Here is a 22,580-nt window from a genome sequence, read left to right on the forward strand (position 1 = left end):
GCGAAACATAGTCATAACGATGGTTTTATAACAGAAATGGAACTAGTGAGCCAATTTGATGTTTTCGAAATTTACTGATCATAGTAAAGGGCATACTCATGTCTTCACTCAATGGATATTTGTGTGTTTGTGTGTGTATGTGTGTGTTATTTACCATGGTCTTGGATCACGTGTTGGACTCGTGATCGACAGCTAAACTCACCCTGGAAGAAAGCTCAGAGCTCATATATGACCATTCTATGGGTAATGCTATGACCTTACACGCACACATACACCCGACTCTCCGCCCACGAGAGTTGGAGTAACAACTCGCAGCGCAGCGATACTGAAATTGTTTCAGCCCTGGGCGGGATTCAAACCCAGACTGCCGAAGTAGCAGTCGGAAACTCTATCACTGCGCCATCGAATCGTGTGTATTCACTTGTTCTTTTGGATCACGTGTTGGACTCGTGATCGACAGCTATTTCCCTCCTGGAAGAGAGCTCAGAGCTCGTAGGTCCGATCTATGGGTAATGCTATGACCTTGCACACACACACACACCCAACTCCCCGCCCACGAGAGTTGGAGTAACACCCCTCAGCGCTGCGATACTGATATTATTTCAGCCCCGGGCGAGGATCGAACCCGGACCTCCGTAGTGGCAGGCCAGAGCTCTAACCACAGCGCCATGAGAGGTGTGTGTGTGTGTGTGTGTGTGTGTGTGTGTGTGTGTTGGTGTGTGTGTTTTTATGTGTGTATTTAACTAAGAGTGAACGTAGAGTATAACAATAAAGTACCAAGCTTTCTTTGACCAGAGAATATTGAAAGAAAATTTGCATTTATTTAGAGGAACGAAGATGTATTTTGATATGTTTGGTAATGATCTTTTTGGTAACGAGCCTCGGGCTCTGCCCATCCCGGCCTCCTCTGGGGGCACGGCTTCACCTTTAGCGGCCTTCAGTGGTTATCTCCTCATTGTTCGACAACTTAACATTCTGTTTAACAGAATAGCATACCTTTCTCTCATTCTATATCACAGTAAACTATTCATGACATCATGTCGCCTTTTCTTTTGATTGGCTGGTCATCAGTCGTGATGTCATATCGCCTCTTCTTCTGATTGTCTGGTCCTCAGTCGTGACGTCATGTCTCTTCTTATTGGCTGGTCTTCGGTCGTGACGTCATGCAACATTATCAGATGTCGATCATTTCTACAGACTATTACTCTATAAATGATACATATGATGTGATCGAATAATGTTGAACCTGCATATTAACACATCTCGTAATGTTTTTCCGTTATTATGTTTTAGTTTTTATCGTTTGGTTTACAAGCATGTGCGTAATGAAAAAAAGAAATGAACTCAGCTCTCTACAAAAGTGCTCTTACACATAATTTGAAATTGTAGTGCCAAAATATAGCGACAAAAGTAGACGACAAGTAAAAGTTAATGAATTTTTGTTTTTTAGTCTTCCTCACTATAAAAAAAAAAAATAATCTTCCTCTAATCTGATGGTTCATTGTGATGGTTCCAAGAAGTTTTGCAACATGTACTGATATACTTGCTGATTTTTCTTCGGCGTTTTGTTCCCGGAGGCAATTTTCTTCAAAGGAGGATCTTTTGTAAAACCTTTTATGACGTCAAAGACTTGGAAAATACCTTTCTGTCTGAGAAAAGTGTGGAAGAAAAAAATATATATTATATATTAACTTCGAGGAACACAAGTCCTTATTATAGTTTCTTTTATTCTTGTATTTACTCTTCCGACTAATTACATTGCTGTTCTTTGTTCACTTTTCCTTCTCATTCACAGAAATATGAAATAGTTCATGTTTTTTCTCTCTCCTTTCGAAAATAAACTTTACTGTGCCTACTCCGAGTTCACGGTGGTGTCGGCCATATGAATTACGCAGGCATGAAATGAACGACTTTCTCATGAAGCTTCATATAAGTGTATAGGGTAGCTAGACATTCGAACGATCGTTACGTTCTCATCACGGTCGTGTCCAACTATACAGCCATGAACTGTTTCCATAATCAATAATTAGATCTCTGTTTTAAATATATATATATATATATATATATATATATATATATATATATATATATATATATATATATATATATATGCTAATAAGAACACGGGTACGTGTGTTCACTTATGCAAAGTAGACCACTTGGTCTACTTTGCATATATATATATATATATATATATATATATATATATATATATATATATATATATATTACTTAAAAAGAGTAATGACATCCAATGTTGTCCTTATTTTGTATTAACCCGTTTCTTGTGGTCACATGTTCTGTAGATTTTATGACAGACTTCAGATACAGAGAGAGAGAGAGAGAGAGAGAGAGAGAGAGAGAGAGAGAGAGAGAGAGAGAGAGAGAGAGAGAGAGAGAGAGAGAGAGAGAGAGAGAGAGAGAGAGAGAGAGAGAGAGAGAGAGACCCTCTTGTGTTGGGGTTCACCCTTGAGATAGATAAAACCACGTGACAGGAGTAAAAAAAAAAAAAAATTCTAACGTAGTCCAGGTCATGTTAAGACCTCGTCCTTATATTATCAAGTATAGTTCATTATTAACCTTTATATCAAGGAATCACTCTCCGATAAATAGAAGTTTACTCTGTCATCGTCTTTTGTAGCGCTTCGTCCTCCTTACCTTAACATAATAATCATTTTGTAGTCATATGACTTAGTCATCTTGTTACGGTTAACTGCCAGCTTAAGGGATCTGTACGAGTCCCTTCCCTCTGAGGCTTTTATAATTAAATCGAGATTCCGTTTTGTCAAACATTTGCCCTTCAACTGAGTAAAGTCACCTGCTAGTAATCAGATTTATTTCTAATAAAGACAGTTAAGTTTTGGCTAAATGATATTCAATTGATATCGTCATGTGACTAATCCCCTCAATCCTTTCTCCACGCACCAATTATCTATTTATTTATTTATTCATTTATTTTTTGTACCAGAGGTTCCTCCAAACTAAATAAACGTGCCTAACAAATCCTGGAAGTCTAGTCGGATCCGGAAGAATCTAAACCGTATACTGGGGTACCGACTGTATGGTAATATGCAACCAATATTTTAGGGACTGTTTTCTTGCTCACCGACGGACCATAGACACATATCAGTCGTTTATGATGACACATTTCCATTACATTTGTTCCTCCTTTATGTTGTTTCCTAGAGCCTGTCCCGTACCACTTTTATAAATCTACCTCATCAGGATTCCCCTTGTGATTGGAGGGGAAGGGGAAGAATTCTGTCACCGTGTTTTCCTCGTGACTCGTATAACCCGACTAGGTGGGACGGAGTAATGGGCGTAGGAATCCTACAGTCCGTATGCTTCGCTACGAAAAGATAGGCCTAGAGGTTGAACTCCGACTAGGGTCCAAATATAATTGGCTCATTAACTGTGCGTGGTTGTGATTGTGACAGGTGTTCGAACAGAGTATAGAATTACAATTCCACAATGACCTCATAGCTTTATCGTGTACAAGCAGAGTAGACATACCTCTCGATAGTTCAACAGCAATTAACTGATGATCGAAATTTCCATTCTACATAACTATTGATCTAAATTTTCACACGATACAACATTTGATTTTACAACATAGATATTGCTCAAATTATCCACACCGTATCACTGTTATTCAAAGGCTTCACATCATGATACGGGTATGTTCATCATGCTCTACAGCTTCATTACAAGAAGGTGTTCTGTTGATATGTAGCTTTATAGAACAAAATATTTTCATATACATTTTAGTGTAATGTGCTTGGATTTTAGTGTAATGTTCGAACAGATTTAACATCCTTGCCATGGTACTTCTTTCTTAGGCGTTTCACAATGAGCTATTTTTCAACCTCCAATTAATCAGCGGCACCCCACACCTCCAGAACATTTTCGTTTCGCCGTAAAAGGCCAAACTATTCTGTTTTATCAACAATTTACATAGAATGTCGTTTGATATGATGAAGGAGAATTATTTTCCTTCCGCATATCAAATTCCTTCCCGAACGCTGCGGGCTGCTAATCTACTCCAACAGTCGGACGAAAAATAGCCCAGTGTGATAACTCTTTTGTAGCCACTGTCACCACTGTGGTCAGTGTTGCCACCCTTGTGGTCCTCTCTTATAGATATAGCGACTCACTTCTTTTAGTTATAATTTTCTGTCTAGGCTAATGAAAATGTAGAATTGTGGCCACTGTCACCACTGTGGTCAGTGTTGCCACCCTTGTGGTCCTCTCTTATAGATATAGCGACTCACTTCTTTTAGATATAATTTTCTGTCTAGGCTAATGAAAATGTAGAATTGTGGCCACTGTCACCAGTGTGGTCAGTGTTGCAACCCTTGTGGTTCTCTCTTATAGATATAGCGACTCATTTCTTTTAGTTATAATTTTCTGTCTAGGCTAATGAAAATGTAGAAATCTTCTGTACCTTTCTTCCATTAATTCGTATACAGCGTACTCTCCGATTTTTTTTCAAAGAAAACCCACGAGAGCACTTATACAAGATCCTACATGAGCTTTAACTTTATGGTAAAGGGCGTGATCTTACAACCGTAAACCAATTTAATCTTCTCCACCCTTTCACCAATCAGATTCTTTGTTTCAAGTCCTTGCCTACTTAGAATAATCTCGATTCTCTGCATAATTTTCACTTAGGTTACAAAGGAATGTCATCTCAGCAATACACTCGAGCTATCGGTCTCTTATTTATAAACAACAATTCTATTACCTACACAAGGCGGAAAGCGGACTCAGACAACTTACTTGCCCTATTATTTACAAACAACCTACCTATAAAGTGCAACGACTCGTTTTCTATCCCTCTTGCTACCCTTTTTTCTACCAGACTCTTACAGGGCTCGGCAGCTACCACTTGGTCGTACCGCCCAACTCTTTTTTGCCAGCTTCCTACAGGGCTCCAGCATACTACAATTTTTAAATCGGTTAGTGGCGAATTCTTTTTCATACCTCTATCCTTCTGATTACAATAAAGGGTGTTAAGGCAGCGACAACTAAGGAGAAAAAATGATTATAAAAAAAAAAAGATATACCATAGTTATCATAAGAGTTATTTATGTTCGACCTCAATGGATGTAGCTTTCTTATTTTTAAATGCGTTAAATTTTCAGGGAAAGTAATGCTGATATCTGTGAGACGTGTTCTATTGGTTCTGTATTAAGGTTGTTAGCAATAGTAGAGAATGTCCCTACATGTGTTTCACACTTGTCAGAAACTGAGATTGGACATTCTACTGATTTTAGTTTAAAACCTAATTCAAGACAGATAATGGATACTCTGGTTTTGTTTGAAAAAATAGGAAATGTGAACTTCATATGTTACTATGAGTGACCTGGTTTACAAATATCTTTTTGGTAGTGCCAGTTCTGCATTACAGACAGATTCTTAACTAGTGAAGCTTCACAAGAAATTTTTAATGTTTCACGGAACACAAAAAAGCAGGACATATGTATAAATTCTTGTTTGGGATATTACAATACTTAATGAAAATTATTTTGAAATAAAAAACTATAATTAAACATTGCCTTCATGAATGACCAAGGCTCCAGGTCGCACAAATTTCCAATCCCAGGCAAGCACCATACATACTAATATTATAATTCCAGTCTTCGCCCATAAAAAAATGTGGTATTGATATTAAGTTCATATATAATATGATCAACATATACCTGAGAGTCAGAACTCAAAGTTTCCACAATAAAATGTAAAGAATGGATATCTTGTTTTTCTTCTTCATCAAAAAGAGTTGTTTTCTCAAACATCGTTTTCACAATTATCGTCGTTATTGAATTCTACCATAATCTTTTTTAAGTCATCTACATGTCTAACAGACACTTCCCTAGCTTCTAAGTATAAGATCTTATATTTATTTCCACCTGCAAAATCAATTATCCAATACGGACCGGAGTATCTGGGTGAAATTTTACTACTGATTGTATACAATTTGGCCATGACTAAATCTCCTATTTGTAATAATATTTTGTGTGTTATTTTATATTGTTTTTCCTTCATCTCTTGTGTATAATCTTGTATGCGTTCTCTAACTCTTTGATGTATAACTTGAAATGTATGTAACTTATTTGAGATGTAATCACGTATGTACACTGGCTTCGGTTCTGCAATTAAGATTTCATATGGGAGAATTTTTTCTTCACCGTAGATAATATTGTGTGCACATTTATCACAAGGAAACCAATTATCCTAGATTATATTATGGGGGCTCATGAAATCTCTAAGATATGTGAAAAATTTCTTATCTAATTTTTCCACAACTCCATTTCTCTAAGGATGATTTATCTTAAAAAACCTCCATAATTCTTCCAAGATTTAGGAGTCATATTCAGTAGCATTGTCTGAACCTAAGATATTGGAGTAATTACATCACATATCATTTGTTCATATATTACTGAAGCAATTGTTTCTCCTCTCCTATTTGGAATGGGTTGTAGAATACAAAATATTGAGAGATAATCAATGGCAAAAAATATATATCTATATAAATATTTAGACATAAGTTACTCTAGTGTATCTAAGTGAACTCTTTCCTAAGGTTTTTGTGGTATGGGATATGGTAGCATAGGACCAGGTTCATGTGTATTTCCTTTTACCGTAGCACATTTCAAGCAATTATTGATATGAAAGTAAATATCTCTCTTCATGCCTGGCCAAAAGTGTTTAAGTTATGCTTGTCTACAAGATTTTATCTTTTCCTGGATGATAGCTATGATCGCTATCATGAAGTAATTTTAATGCCTCTGGTACAAGAGTATGTGGAATTACCAACTGATTCACTGGGCCTCTAGAAATATCCTTCCCACTTAGACAAAAGGTTGTAACACATTTGTAAATAATAATCACGAAGAACCCACAGTCGGAATAAAAGGAAATTTAGAAGAAAGTATAACTTCTATACTTTGGCTAATAGCTATAGCCCTCTTCAGGAAAGTACAGATTACAAGAATTTGCAGAGACATAAGGCTTAATTGTACTTATATCTCTGCAAATTCTTGTAACCTGTACTTTCCTGAAGATGGCTATAGCTATTAGCCGAAATATAAAAGTTATACTTTCTTCTAAATTTCCTTTTATTACGACTGTGGTATCTGTATATATATATATATATATATATATATACATATATATACATATATATATATATACATACTGTATATACATATATATATATGTATATATATACATATACATATATACATATATATATACATATACATACATATATACTGTATATATATATGTATATATATATATATACATACATATATATTGTATATGTATATGTATATATATGTATATATATATATATAAATACATATATATATATGTATATGTATATATATATATACATGTATATATATATATATATATATATATATATATACATATATATATACGTGGAGTTAAAAACAACAGCATTGTTGTAGTTGTTCAGTTTTTTCTTCGTATTCTCGAGTTTCCTGACTAGAGATTTTCCATTAACCGGGTGAATTGAAACTAGGTCTCTATATTCTTCCATTTGTTCTTATTTGAAATCGACGTTTCGTCTTGAAAAAGACATTATCAAGATATAACTGAAATAACAAAAATTACATGGTAACAGTAAAGGTACAAGACAATATCAAGATATAACTGAAATAACAAAAATTACATGGTAACAGTAATGGTGACAAAAATAATAAAGATTACAATTTTGTGAAAATAAATACGAAGACTCACATTTAAAGGGAAGAGAGAAAGGAGGGATAGTGACAAGCGGAGGATGACCGATGTATTTATACACCTAAGATCAGGTCAGACAAAGGGGGGGGGGGGCAGACAATAGCGATCTCAGAGGTCAAGGGGTAAGGGGGTTAGGGGATGGGGGAGGGTTAGGCGGGTGTGGTCACCGAGGGTGAGGGAGGAGGTGGAGGTGATGGGAGAGAGAGAGAGAGAAGGGGTAGAGGGAGGGGGGAGTGGGGGATTTTTATTTCTATATAATGGGATAGAAGAGATTAGATTGCTCTGGATGTTAATGACTGGAGCTTTGTCTTTAATGTGAAAGGCTTCGAGTAATTGTAGTCTCCTAGGGTCATTACTCGATCCAATAATTTTGGTGTTATTGATCAAATCATCCCTTCTGAGTGCAGCGTTATGGAAATTCCGAGGTTGTTCTTTGATTGCTCCCTCTTGTAGATGTAAAGATAGGCGACGGCTGACTTTACATCAAGTAAAACTCCATTGCTTGAATGAAATTCTATCCTTTACCCCTTTGGTAGTTTTGAAGCAATACCTCGCGGGTTTCATCAAGTTCTGGGCTATTTTTTTCAAAGTCTGATCTCTTTGTTCCCTTATTATAATTTTTTCATCTCATGTTACTAGTTCATTAATACTGCAGATAAAATTGATCAACCCTGTCGTTGGTTGGCTAATATTCCTAGATAGTGCATCTGCTGCAACATTCTTCCTACCTGGAATATATTTAAACTTAACCTCGTACCACTAAAACGTAGTAAACCATCTGGCTAATCTCCCTATAATGTTTGAATAAGTTCTGAATAGCTGAATGACCAGTCCACACTGTGATTGGATATTCCAGTATCATATCTCTAAAACTCACCAGTGGATATATCACTGCTAATATTTTTTTTTCTATCATGGAATAGTTACTCTCTGCACTGTCACAAAGTCTCAGTGTGAAAACTATCGGTTGCAATTTTCAATCTCTTTATTGCATCAGTATATCTCCTAATCCTATGTCTGACACATCAGTACAAGGAATGAGCTTTTTATCATAATAAGGAAAATTGAGAACTGGAGAACTAGTAAGTTTATCTTTCAACTTGTCAAAAGTTTGTTGTTTTCAGGTCCCCAAATGAACTTTGAATCTTTCCTTAGCAAATACTTTAATGGATTAGGTATTTTTGCATATTCCTTAACAAACTTCCTATAATACCCTGTCAATCCCAAGACACTTCTTACTTTCTCTACATTGTTTGGTACTGGGTAGTTCTTTACTGCTTCTACCTTTGATTTTACTGTGCTGAGTTCATATCTACCTATCTTATATCCCTGATAAATGACACTATCTTGCAAAAACTTACATTTTTCAAGTTTGACTTTCAACCCTGCTTAAACTAGCCTTTAAAATAGCAAATCTATTTTCTTAAAGAGCTCAATTGCTGTTTGGGAAACTATTAAAATATCATCTTGAAATACACTGGCTGTCTCATAACAACCCATCTAGTACTGTATTCATTAATCTCATACAAGTTAATGGACTATTACATAACCCAAATGGCATTCGCTTGAACGCGTAGTACCCCGCTCTTGTAGAAAATGCTATATAATCTCCATAATCTTCGTGCAACTCAATCTGCCAAAAAGCTGATTTGATATGTATAGCGCTACAATACGAAGTGTATCTGCTCTTACCGATAACGGTAGTCGATCAGGAACCATCTGTGTATTCAATTCCCTATAGTCAAGAACTGGAAGCATGATACCATCTGATTTTGGCACCACGAACAACGGGAAGTCTCATTTGATTTGACTAGGTTCTATGACAACTTACGATAACATTTCAGCGATCAATTTATCTAAAAGGGCTAGCTTGGAATGTGGTAATCTGTTGGCAGGTATATATATAGGTTGAGTCCCCGGTTTTAATTTGATCTGATGTTTTAAACAGTTGTTTTGCCCAAGGCGTCCCCCGGCAAAGCAATTGATTTATTGTGTTTCACTAGTAATGCAATTAAACTTGATTCTAACTCAAGACTCCATGTAGGCCCTAGTTGACTCTTATATTTCTCCCCCAAATCCGTTTCTTCTTGAATTGAACAGATTGGTGAAATTGGTGATTCCACCTTTCCAGGAATCTCATTTAAAATCTCAATGGGTCTTTGACAGACTTGCGAACATCCTATTTGTGTACTTTTTCTTAAGACTATGTCTTTATTCAAAGTATTAATCACTAATATTTTTACCCTGTTCTTGTATGCCTTATAAATCCCCGAGTCTAATTTAAAACCTTCTATCCTAATTAATTCTGGGAAGGTTAAAATTTCGGAGTCTACAGTGATTCCTTTCAACTGCACTACTACTATGCTAATTGGTCTGAAGTGCAATAATGTCGACTTTCTCACGCCACTTTCCAAAACTAGCAAATCTTCATTTAGATTTTTTTTATATTAATTTCTGGTATTTTTTGAGCATCTGAGTTGTGTTCACTATGTGTCTTTTTCATCCTCTTGTATTAACTACCTTATCTATCTCAATAGGTTCTCTTATCACAGATACTGGTTCTAAGTCTGGTTGATTTAAGAATGAGATTAATTGTGATTTCACTAAAATCCCTAACTCAGCCGGACATATGACCATACCCTCTTTTATCATCGTTGTGATTTATATCAATAAATCTTCTGGAAAGACAGAGTCTTCTACAACTATTACAGGAATGTGCAAATGCTCATTTTCCTACAAAATAACATCTAACTCAGTTTTACCTAGGGTTTGTAACTGAATTCCTGTTACTCCTTGCAATGAGTAATGGATTAGTTCCAAGATTTTTACTCCTAGATAAAAAAAAATAATAATTACTTAACTGGTGATAACATTTACTACAGATTCCGTTTCAATAAATATTTAAATAGGTCTATTGGATAATTTACTCACAATGATGGGTCCTACGGAAATCCTTCCAATTGTTATAGTAAATTTCAGATTTTCTCTTGTGTTTTAGGTCTCCTTTTTCTCACTGTCCAATACACTATAATGTCTATTTGTTGCTCTAGGGTAAGCTCTGTAGTGTTGCTTTATTTCGTCCGCTAGACGAAATAAAACAACAATACAGACGAAACACAAGATCATCACTTCACTTAGCCTCTTTTAGACAACGACCTCCACTTCGAAGAACCTTAACTCTCGGAACTTGGAATGTCCGAACTCTCATGGATGTGAAATACACCGATCGTCCTGAGCGTAGAACTGCCCTCGTTTGTAAGGAGCTGGACCGTTTTAACATAGATTCTGCAGCCTTGAACGAAACCAGACTGGCAGACGAAGGAAGTTTGAGGGAAGCGGGGCCCAGATACACCAACTTCTGGAAAGGCAAAGCCAACACCGAGCCCCGATATCACGGCGTTGGATTTGCAGTGAAGTCCCAACTAATAGAACAGCATAATCTGACCCCGACAGCCATTAGCGAGTACCTGATAACTTTTTGCATACCGCTTGCTCAAAATAGACACCTCACACTAATCTCAGTCAACGCACCAACTCTTGTTGCTGACAACAACATCAAAGACTCGTTTTACAATCTTCTCCACCAAACAATTAGAGAAATCCCCAATTCTGACAAACTCATTGTTCTTGGAGACTTTAATGCCAGGGTGGGACGAGACCACCACCTCTGAAGCTGCATTATTGGACTTCACGAAACAGGGAATTGCAACGCTAATGGACAACTCATCCTAGGACTCTGCGCAGAACACGAACTTATATTCACTAACACCCTGTTTCGCGTCCCCACCAGGCAGAAGACAACATGGAGGCACCCGAGGTCCAAACATTGGCATACGCAGGACTATGTCCTCACGAGGACTCGGGACTGAAAGGACGTTCGCATCACACGATCCATGCCCGGTGCGGACGATTGCTGGACGGACCATCGTCTGCTGATTTCCCGCCTGGACATCATGGTCAGTCGACCTCCGAGACGCCCCACCACAAGCAAACTACACCCACGCTTCAACTGCGCCAAACTCCAACACCCGGAGACAGCCAGGAACTTTCAGGAAGCTGTTCACTGCAATCTAAACAGTTTCCCTCAGCCGAAGAGCACTGGACCACCCTCTTCGATGCCGTGACGAATGAGGCTGAGGAAACCCTCGGCTTCACCAAAAGAAAAAACCAAGATTGGTTCTCGGAAAACGACGTCGCCATCTCTCAGCTCATCAACGAGAAAAGAAAAACACGTCTGGCCCAAGATAACCACCACTCTCAGTAAAACAAAAGTAGCACCGCGAGGCCCCCAGGACCTGTCAAAAAAGGCTACGCGAAAAACACTTGGTGGGAAGAAAAGGCTAGCGAAATACAGAACTTTGATCAAAAGGACATGTACCACTTCTATGCAGCAACAAAGGAGGTTTTCGGCCCTACCAAGTCATCTATAAGCCGGCTAATGAACGAAGATAGCATTACCCTCCTGAATGATCCACAAGATATCCTCCGTAGATGGAACACTCACTTCTTGGGCCTCCTGAACGACCACCCTACCACCCCAGAAGATCTACTCCGCAGGACCGCCCAACACTCTATCCAGGACTGGATGTCCGAACCTCCCACCTTTCAGGACCTCACTAGAACACTCAGGATCATGAAGCCCAGCAAGACCACCGAGCCCGACAACATTCCGGTCGAGCTTCTCACCCACGGCGGGCAGGAAGTAAAGACTCATCTGATGAATCTGCTTTTACGGATCTGGGGGTCTGAAACCTTCCCAGGGGACCTCAAGAATGCCAACATTGTCACCATTTTCAAAGAGGGGACCGTATGAGCTGCGAAAATTACCGTGACATTTCCCTCCTTAGCATCGTCGGAAAAATCTTCGCCCGCGTCCTCCTCGACAGACTCCTAAAGTTAGCTGAGGAGGTCTTACCAGAATCTCAGTGAGGCTTCAGACCATCACGAGGCACGGTAGACATGATCTTCTATGCACGACAACTCCAGGAAAAGCGTCGTGAACAGCAGGAGCCGCTCATGTGCATCTTTTGGGATCTGCGTAAGACATTCGACAAAGTTCCGAGACGGACAATGTGTGCCGTTCTTGCCCGTTTCGAATGCCCGCCTCGCTTTATCTCCATGGTCCGTGCCTTCCATGAGGGCATGACGGGGAGAGATCTCAATTAAGGTGGCATCTCTGAGCCGTTTGCCATCACTGGCGGCCTAGAGCAAGGCTGCGTCCTGACCCCAACGCTGTTTTCCCTATACACCGCCGCCATGATAAATGAGATCCCCCAAGATGCACCAGCAGTTGACGTCCACTACCGTCTGGACGGGAGGGTCTTCAAGCTTTCCAGACTACGCTCGACCACCAAGACGCCCATCATAAGTGCCAGGGAGCTGCAATACGCGGACGACAATGCCACCCTAAATCGGTCCCCAGAACATCTACAGCAGACAACAGACCTCTACGTAGATAGCTACCAGTGCTTCGGGATGCAGGTCAATACAGAGAAGACAAAGCTCCTGGCTCAACTACCTCCCAACCAGGCCACACTTGTAGTCAACACACAGATCGGCGACTACCCAGTTGAGAGGTTGGCAACTTTACCTACCTAGGGAGCATCCTCTCAAGAATGGTTACGTGTAAAAAGGACATTGAAAACCGGATCAAGGCAGCCCACTCTGCCTATGGAAGTCTCCTTCATCGCGTCTTCACCAACCATGGGCTCACCATGCACACTAAAATCGTGGTGTTCCGGGCCGTGGTTCTCTCCATCCTGCTGTACGCGTGCGAAACCTGGACCCTCTACTAACGCGATATTAAACGCCTCGAGAGTTTCCAACAGTCCAAGCTCCTGCATATTCTTCACATCCACTGGAAGGATTGTATCACCAACAACGAGGTCCTCTCTCGTGCGGCCATCCCCAGTGTTGAGGCCACTATCCTCCAGCACCGCCTTCGCTGGGTGGGACACGTCGCTCGGATGGAACCCTCTCGTCTTCCTAAAACCATTCTCTTCTGAGAACTGACCCACGGCAAAAGACCACGTGGAGCCCCTAGGCGCCGTTATAAGGACCAACTCAAGCTCTCTTTGACACAAGCTGGCATCCCTCCAACTGACTGGGAAGACATGGCTCAGGCCCAGTTGGTGTGGAGACAAGCGGTCAAGAGTGGCGTGGAGGGCTTCGAAACTCAACGGAGAGAGCCCAGCGACCCATATGACGTAACAAAACGAGTGAGGGAACTGAACTACGTTGTTGCCACTCTTGATAGGAGACGAAAGCAGCAGCTGTGTCACCTCGGTCTATTGGAAGCATACCAGGCGAGGGACAAGAGTGATGTGGGTGCGTCTGGCGGTAGAGTACATGCTGTCTCCATCGTGGCAGAGGAAAATGAGGACTCGACCTTCCCCACATTTGAGATGACGTGGAAGGCGAATGCAGCCAGAGGTCCTACTGGAGTTGCAGAGACGATACCAGGAGAGCTTTCGGGATGCCCCTGGAAGAACCTACCTGACGCTGCATGACGTGGATGTGGAAAATGCGACGCCCATCAAGCGAGCCCCGTATCGTGTGAACCCGCAACGAGCGGCTATTTTTGAGGTAGGAACAAAGTTCTAGTGGACTGAGACTTAATACTCCGTTTTTGTTCAAGCTAAGAGTGTTTTGGTGTATTTATCCCTGTGTTGCGAGTCCCAGATTTTCTCAGAGCCATTTCATCTGTGTTTTGATGCAATTAACATTGGAGTGAATCAGTGTTGTTATCAACAAAAAATAAATAAGGTGAACATCCCGTGAGTTACTTTAGTAAGAATTAAAAAAATGACCCAGTTAAAGTACAATACCTTTGAAAAGGAATTGCCATCAATCTTCTTAGCAATTAACTATTTTGTTGTGCATGTTCATGTTGCTGCCCAGGTAACGGTTTTCGCAGAACACCATCCCTTGAAGTACCTTAACAAGTTTAAAGATAAGCACCTCCGCTTAACCAGGAGGAATTTGTTTTTGCAGGAGTATTATTAGGATGTTCGTCATGTATGAGGGAAAGAAAATGTGATAGCCGATTACCTATCGTGATTGTAAGTGTATTCTCTCTCAAGCACAATATATATATATATATATATATATATGTGTATATATATATTCAAGATTTTTTTTAACCTTAAAGAGGGAGGTGTTACATATATTCCCATATATGTGAGATTGGAATAGAATAATTACTTTGGATAACGGCATCACTTGCGATTATGTGAGTGTCCGATTACAGAGAACGCACACGGAGGACGCATTGAGAGAGATGTACATACGATTAGGCGTTTGTTCTTCGTTTTGCGTCGTAACACATCCCGCCAGCCTAGAGCGGCGCAGAACGTTTTAGCTAACTTCGCCAATCAGTTTCAATTTCCATAGACGCAATTCCTATGGGCCAATCAGAGGATTTTTGTAGAAGAACTAGGCGCTCTTAGGGCGTGTCAGAGAATCAGTTTAGGATACGAAGTGCCATGTAGAGGTTGTGTCGCCTCGGGAGGATCGTCGGCTGATGTAAGTCCTCTGTACCCCCCACCCCTGTATCATTCATAAGATAGTTAACTCATCTAGAATGTTAATCAGGTGTTCTGTGACGTCTACGGCATTGACGCAGGAGGCCTAGACAGTGTTTTCGTTGGTAATTGATTAATTTCTCTTTCGCCCGCGTTAGGAGTTTTTCGAGCGGGAATCTTCTGTTTCGCAGCTTATTACTCATTTGTATTTCAGTGATTGTAATCACTCAGGTAATCCTACTAATTTTAATAAATAATGTTAAACTTTCCAACTGTGTTTCTTTTTTTCACTTTTTACAATACAAAAAATGAATGGCTGCCTTATAATTTCTTTAAGTTAAGCAAAGACATGGGGTCTTGGGAACTCATTAATTCATTCATTCACTCTTACTATGTATTATAAGTCAGAAGTGTGAGCGAGATTCGTGTAACAATATATATATGTATATATATATATATTTATATATATAATATATAATATATAAGTACATATATAAATATATATATGTATATGTATATATATGTATGTATGTATATATATACATATATATGTATATATATGTACATATGTGTATATATATGTATATATATACATATATATATACATATATATATATATATATATATATATATATATATATGAGTAATTCGCTAATAGCAGCGACATCAAACCGATAATTTTTTTTTTTTATACATATTATTCATGCTTAGGGCAAATATGGTTTTGGTCGCTCGAGATTCCTTTGTCATCCAGTCAGTTTTTTTGACTGAACAAAATCGCTTGGTGCTACTGAGTAGAATATATAATTGTATTTACCAGTGAAATGTTAAAATAAACATTTTGTGCATAAACACAACTATAAGCCCTCAGTCCCTCTAACGAGATTTCTATTTTCATTTATATATCTGTTTAATTTTCTATTATGTATTTATTTATTCATTTATCTATATATTAATTTATGAACATTATTTCTTTCTCTTCATTTATCTATTTATTAAGGAATATATTATTTATTTATTTATTTATCTATTTATTTATTTATTTATTTACTTATTTATCTATTTATTTATTTATTTATTTATTTATTTATTCATTTATTTATTTATTTATATATTAACTTATTAGTTTCATCGGAATCACCGATGGATTTGTATTTTGGCTCTGGAGTAGAGCATTGTTCTTTTGTAGGTATTCGCAACCAGCATGGGCCACGATTTTCCATGCACTTCTATAGGAAGGGAGCCACAACTGATGCTCCAGTGCACGAACAATATGTGAGTAATCTAAAGCAATCGATTTTAGGAAAGCATCAGGGTCATTTGGACTTCGGACCGATGATCTTCTGCTCACTAGCTCGCTGTACTACAAAATGAGCTATTGTGCGTAAATTTCAAACCCCGCACGATAAATACTTTAAAGAAAGTCCCCTGTGGATGTTGAAGACCGTTTGCTAATGCCTATTCCGGATAGGGAGAATAGAGTGTTCAAAATAGTCTAGTAACAGCTCTCAAGCACTTGCAACCCTCCATGGACGTATTGTATTAAAACCAGTCAACCTAAATAACACAAGTTGACTTACTCTTGAAACATCAAGTGTGTAAGATTAAAACAGAAAGGTTAACTCACCTACAACCTTGAGATATCCAACTTGGCTAATCATCTTTTCCGAATTGACTTGGCACATATACGTGCCATGATCGTCGAGGGTCACTTGTGCGATGTGGAGGGTCCAGGTTTTGTGATTGTCGTGAGTGACGTGGAAGCGGGACTGTCGAATGACGACGTGCTTATGTATCGAGAGAATCATCTCACGATCAAGATGAATCCAAGCAACCTGGAAGGACAAGACAGATCTGGTAAAAAAACAAAAAATGTAAGTAGTGTGTAGCATTCTTATCAACTTATTATTTGAAGAAAGCGCTGTGCAACCTGGAAGGACAAGACAGATCTGGTAAAAAAACAAAAAATGTAAGTAGTGTGTAGCATTCTTATCAACTTATTATTTGAAGAAAGCGCTGTGCAACCTGGAAGGACAAGACAGATCTGGTAAAAAAACAAAAAATGTAAGTAGTGTGTAGCATTCTTATCAACTTATTATTTGAAGAAAGCGCTGTATTTGTTGAATATTATTTGAAGTTAGTATCCGTATTAGTGAAATTTGGGCCCTTCATTTTTTGTAATGAAGAATGCTGTTAGCACCGAGGACTTGCAATAGGGGTCCCCCTTATTGTTGTTTTAGCCTCACTCTACATGGAGGTTTCAGAAAAGAATACTTTTATAACTACACTGGGTCACGACATGACCTGATGCCGGTATGTGGATAATAACCTTGTACATGCTTCGAAAGACACTGAATTTGACGGCAGATTGTGGAGGCCGAAAAGGAAATATAGTTCAGAAAGGAGCATGAGGCGAAAAGAAGGTTGGCCATCATTAACACAATTATTTTGAAGGAAGGAAAATAAACAATATCAATAAAGACGATAACATTCACCGATATACCTTTAAAACAATAGAATAAAGATTGGAGGAAAGAAATAGAAGCAAATAATATCGCTTCCCATTCGGTTGAATTCATATATATATATATATATATATATATATATATATATATATATATATATACACGAGTATATATATATATATATATATATATATACATATATATATATATGTATATATATACATATATGTATATAGTATATATATATGTGTATATAAATATATATATATGTATACATATATATGTATATATATACATATATATACATATATATATGTATACATATACATATATATATATGTATATATATATATATATATATATATATATATATATATATATATATACTAGCCAAATTACCCGCATGTTGCTGCGGGTAATTGATAGAGTTTATGGAGGAGAGTTACACGTATCAATATAACTTAATGGAAAAGGTAACAAAAATAAAATCTTAAGAAATTAAGAAAAATAAATGAATTAGAGGAGGGAGACGCCCTTTGGAAATAAATATACTTATCCAGTAGTCTGGGTTATGGCGAATATATATGGTTTTGGGTGGAGTTCGTGAACAAACACACAGAGAGAGACTGCTACTTTATTATGGTAGATACAAATAAAAGATATTTATCCAAATACCCTGGGCTATAAGGTTTCAGAGTATATATGGTTATAGGTGTCTATCTACAAAAACCTAGGAGGAGTTCGTGAATAATCCCTAACCTAACCATACTCTACTTAAATTTAACCCTTAACCCTAACCAAAATATTTTTTTTTGGGGGGTAATGAAATATAGTTATCCAATTACCTGGAGTGATAGGGTACCAGAATATGTATGTTAAGGGGGGTCTACCTCCAAAACACTAGGAGTTCGTGATCAAACAAACAAGCATACAGACAGACAAACAAAGCTACTACTTTATTATAGTAGATACACACACACACACGCGCGCACACACACACACACACACACACACACACACACACACACACACACACACACACACACACACACACACACACACACACACACACACACACACACACACACACACACACACACACACACACACACACACACACACACACACACACACACACATACACACGGCTCGGTGGCGGATTGGTAAAGCACTGGCCTCACAAGCCAGAGATCCGGGGTTCGATTCCCCGGTCGGGCGGAGATAAGTTGGGTTTGTCTCCTTTCACGTGTAGCCCCTGTTCACCTAGCAGCGAGTAGGTACGGGACGTTAGTCAAGGAGTTGTGACCTTGCTGTCCCGGTGTGTGGTGTGTGAGTGGTCTCAGACCTACCCAGAGATCGGCTAATAAGGAGCTCTGAGCTCACTGCCGTAGGGTGGTGTCTGGCTGTCTCGACAGAGACTGCAGCAGATCCGAGGTGAATACACACACACACACACACACACACACACACACACACACACACACACACACACACACACACACACACACACACACACACACACACACGCACACACACACACACACACACACACATATGGAAGTTTTGGGAACTGAACAATTTGGAAAATGGAAGTTTTGGGAACTGAACAATTTGGAAAATGGAAGTTTTTGGACATGTTTTGTATCGGAGCTTTTTATTCCTTAATGAAGGAAATAATGTTCATAACAGAAGACTGCTGTATCAGAGTGTGGGGGGACTTGTTCTCAAGAACGATATGACGTCATATCGGTTTCCTTATTTGTCCGGAAATAGATTCAATTTGGAAGTAGGTAGAAACAACTTTGCCAACCGTGTAGTTAATGAATGGAATAAACTTCCTGCACAGGTAGTGCAATGTAGTTCAGTTCGAAGCTTTAAGAATCATTTAGATAAACACCTAAGCAAGATGCTGTAATGATTATAATTTATTTTATATTATTTGTTTTTGTTTTGTTATCATTTGTCTGTCTGATTTTCATTTATTATTAGTTATATGTCAATTTATTATTATTTACTATTTACCTGTTTGTCTATTATTTAACTATACCTATGCATATATTTATGTATTTTATTTGTTTTTTACATTATTATAGTTTTTATTTATTCTTTTATTATTATTATTATGATTTTTTTCCGCATCCGACCTAGATATGGACCAAAAGGTCTCCTGTCGGCATGCTCCGCCTTTGTAATCCTTTGTAATATATATATATATATATATATATATATATACATAATATATATATACATATATACATAATATATATATATATACATATATATATATATACATATATATATATATATATATATATATATATATATATATATGTTCTCCCTCTTAAACATTGATTTAAAATGATTGTTCATGAATTCTGCCATTTCTATTTTCTCTCTGTATGCAACTCCTTGTCGTAGTTTCACTAATTCTTGTTTGTTTTTCAGTTTGTTGTTTATAAATATATAAAATAGTTTGATTGACCTTTACATTTTTCTATGATATCCTTTTCATATTTTCTCTTTTCTTCTCTGCGCATTTGTATATACTGATTTCTATAACTAGTATATATTTTTCATTTTCAGGTCTTTTGTCTTCCATTTTATCCAAGGTTTATTCCTTTTGTCTTTTAACTCGCTACATCTTCTGGTGTATCAATATTTTACATATTCTTTTTCTTGTTTTTGTTTTGGAACATACTTTTCCACTCCTTTATAAAAAAAAATTATTTTTCTTATACTGTTGTTTTCTCCTTGTATATCCTTTCCCAGTTTTTTTTAATTCTGTTACTATATCAATTTTTTTTCTCCATACATCAATCTTCCCTTTTTATATCATTTGTTTTTTCCCATGGATTTTTCCTCATTTAGTTCCAGTTCAACTAATATGTGGTCACTTATTTAGTGGTGTCTTATGTTCAATCTTGTCTACTATTTCAGGTTCTGATGTGATTATTAGGTCCAGTTTCGTTGGTTCTTCCTCATTTCTATACCTAGTATTCTCTTGTATCTATTGTGTCATTGTATGTTCTATAATTATATCAAGTAGTACATTTCCCCATAGGTCGTATCCACCCTTCACTATTATCCCTTCCCAGCAGATTTCTTTATAATTGAAGTCACCCATTTTTAACTATTCTTCCTCCATATTTCATTATCTTATTTAGTGTTATCCTTGTGTCTTCTAACATATTTTTGTGTTCTCTCTCTTCCCACGAAACCGTTTTAAGAAGCACATAATTTACCACAGACTTCCTGATCTTCTTGTCCCTGTCCTCTATTTCCATCATAATCATCTCCACTCTACGTAACATTCCTCACATTTACATCCTTCTTAGTCAGGAGCATAACTCCACCACCTTGTTTTACTTCTCTGTTTCTAATACAATAATTATATGCTCCATGTCTTACACTGTTGGGTGGTAATGAACCTTTAAATTTTGTCTCTACAATTCCCATTATGTCCGGTTCTTTTTACTTCAGGTAATCTTTCAGTTCATTCAAGCCTGTTATTAAGCCATCTATATTTGTGAAAGACACTTCTAATTTTCTGTTACCCCATCCTGTTTTCAGTTTCCCTTCCGCTTTTCTCTACTATGAACCATTTCCTCACTTTCATATCCATTACTCTCCAATAGAATTTCTCTTTGTCTGACTCTGTTCTGTTCCCGTTTTTTTCCTTAGCTTCGAGTCTTTTTGTTTTCTCTTCCTCTCTTTCCTCTTTATTCATCTCTCTTTTTATCCATACATGTTTATACTGTTAACTTTTTGCTAGTTTCCATGTTTTTGATAAGACATTCTCTGCTGTCGTCTGTGACCGGAATTTAATCTTACTTGGTCTGGTCTTGTCTATATTGTATTTCCTCAGTATATATATATATATATATATATATATATATATATATATATATATACATATATATACATATATAAATAAATATATATATATATCATATACACACACATATGTATATATGTATATATATATATATATATATATATATATATATATATATATATATATATATATATATATATATATATATACTGGGGAAATACAATATAGACAAGACCAGACCAAGTAAGGTTAAATTCCGGTCACAGACGACAGCAGAGAATGTCTTATCAAAAACAGGGAAACTAGCAAAAAGTTAACAGTATAAACATGTATGGATAAAAAGAGAGATGAATAAAGAGGAAAGAGAGGAAGAGAAAACAAAAAGACTCGAAGTTTTTATGTTCCTTTAATCATAAAAACTCCATAAAATATGGACAAGTTAACTCCGCTGTGTTCCTTCATGCCAGCCAAAAAGACCATAGATTAGATTGGGATAATGCATCAATAATTTATAAATCACACTGTAGCTATAGAAGAAAAATTGTGGAATCTTCTCTAATAAAACATTATCCTAACTTTAATACCTCTAAAGGCCAGTGGCCCCCAGATTGTATTACCAAGTTAGCGGTCAACAAGATCATGTCTAAAGCGGTTGGACAAAATATCACCCCTTGTCCTACTTTGACCCGACCATTTCAAGGGCATGTGACCTGAGGCCCCCCCCCACTTTCCTCATCCCCTTCTATGTACCCCTCATTTCTTCATATATACTTGTACCTTAACCTTATGCAAGCATTCTGCTGAAGAGGACTACAGAGAGTAGCCGAAATATACAGTTTCTCTGTACTTTCCGTTATTATTTCTCCGACAGTGGGTTAACAGTGATCTTTTACAAATGTGTTGTAACATACTAGTTTCCAATATATATATATATATATATATACATATATATATATATATATATATTCAATTTCTTTCTCTATTTCT

The 22,580-nt window shown here is 37.4% G+C and overlaps 1 protein-coding gene across 2 annotated transcripts in view; it reads right to left on the reverse strand.

Moving 5' to 3' along the window:
* The window catches only part of LOC143027797 (lachesin-like), a 214,438-nt gene that overhangs the window by 84,590 nt on the left and 107,268 nt on the right, over positions 1-22,580 (reverse strand). For both annotated transcript variants that reach the window (XM_076189371.1, XM_076189370.1), the window contains exon 2: positions 16,921-17,128. In XM_076189371.1, coding sequence (XP_076045486.1) covers positions 16,921-17,128 — 208 coding nt within the window. The remainder of the gene's footprint in view (positions 1-16,920; positions 17,129-22,580) is intronic.

Source organism: Oratosquilla oratoria, chromosome 8, assembly GCF_046742065.1.
Source record: "Oratosquilla oratoria isolate Oo_2021 chromosome 8, ASM4674206v1, whole genome shotgun sequence".
Classification (NCBI taxonomy): domain Eukaryota; kingdom Metazoa; phylum Arthropoda; class Malacostraca; order Stomatopoda; family Squillidae; genus Oratosquilla; species Oratosquilla oratoria.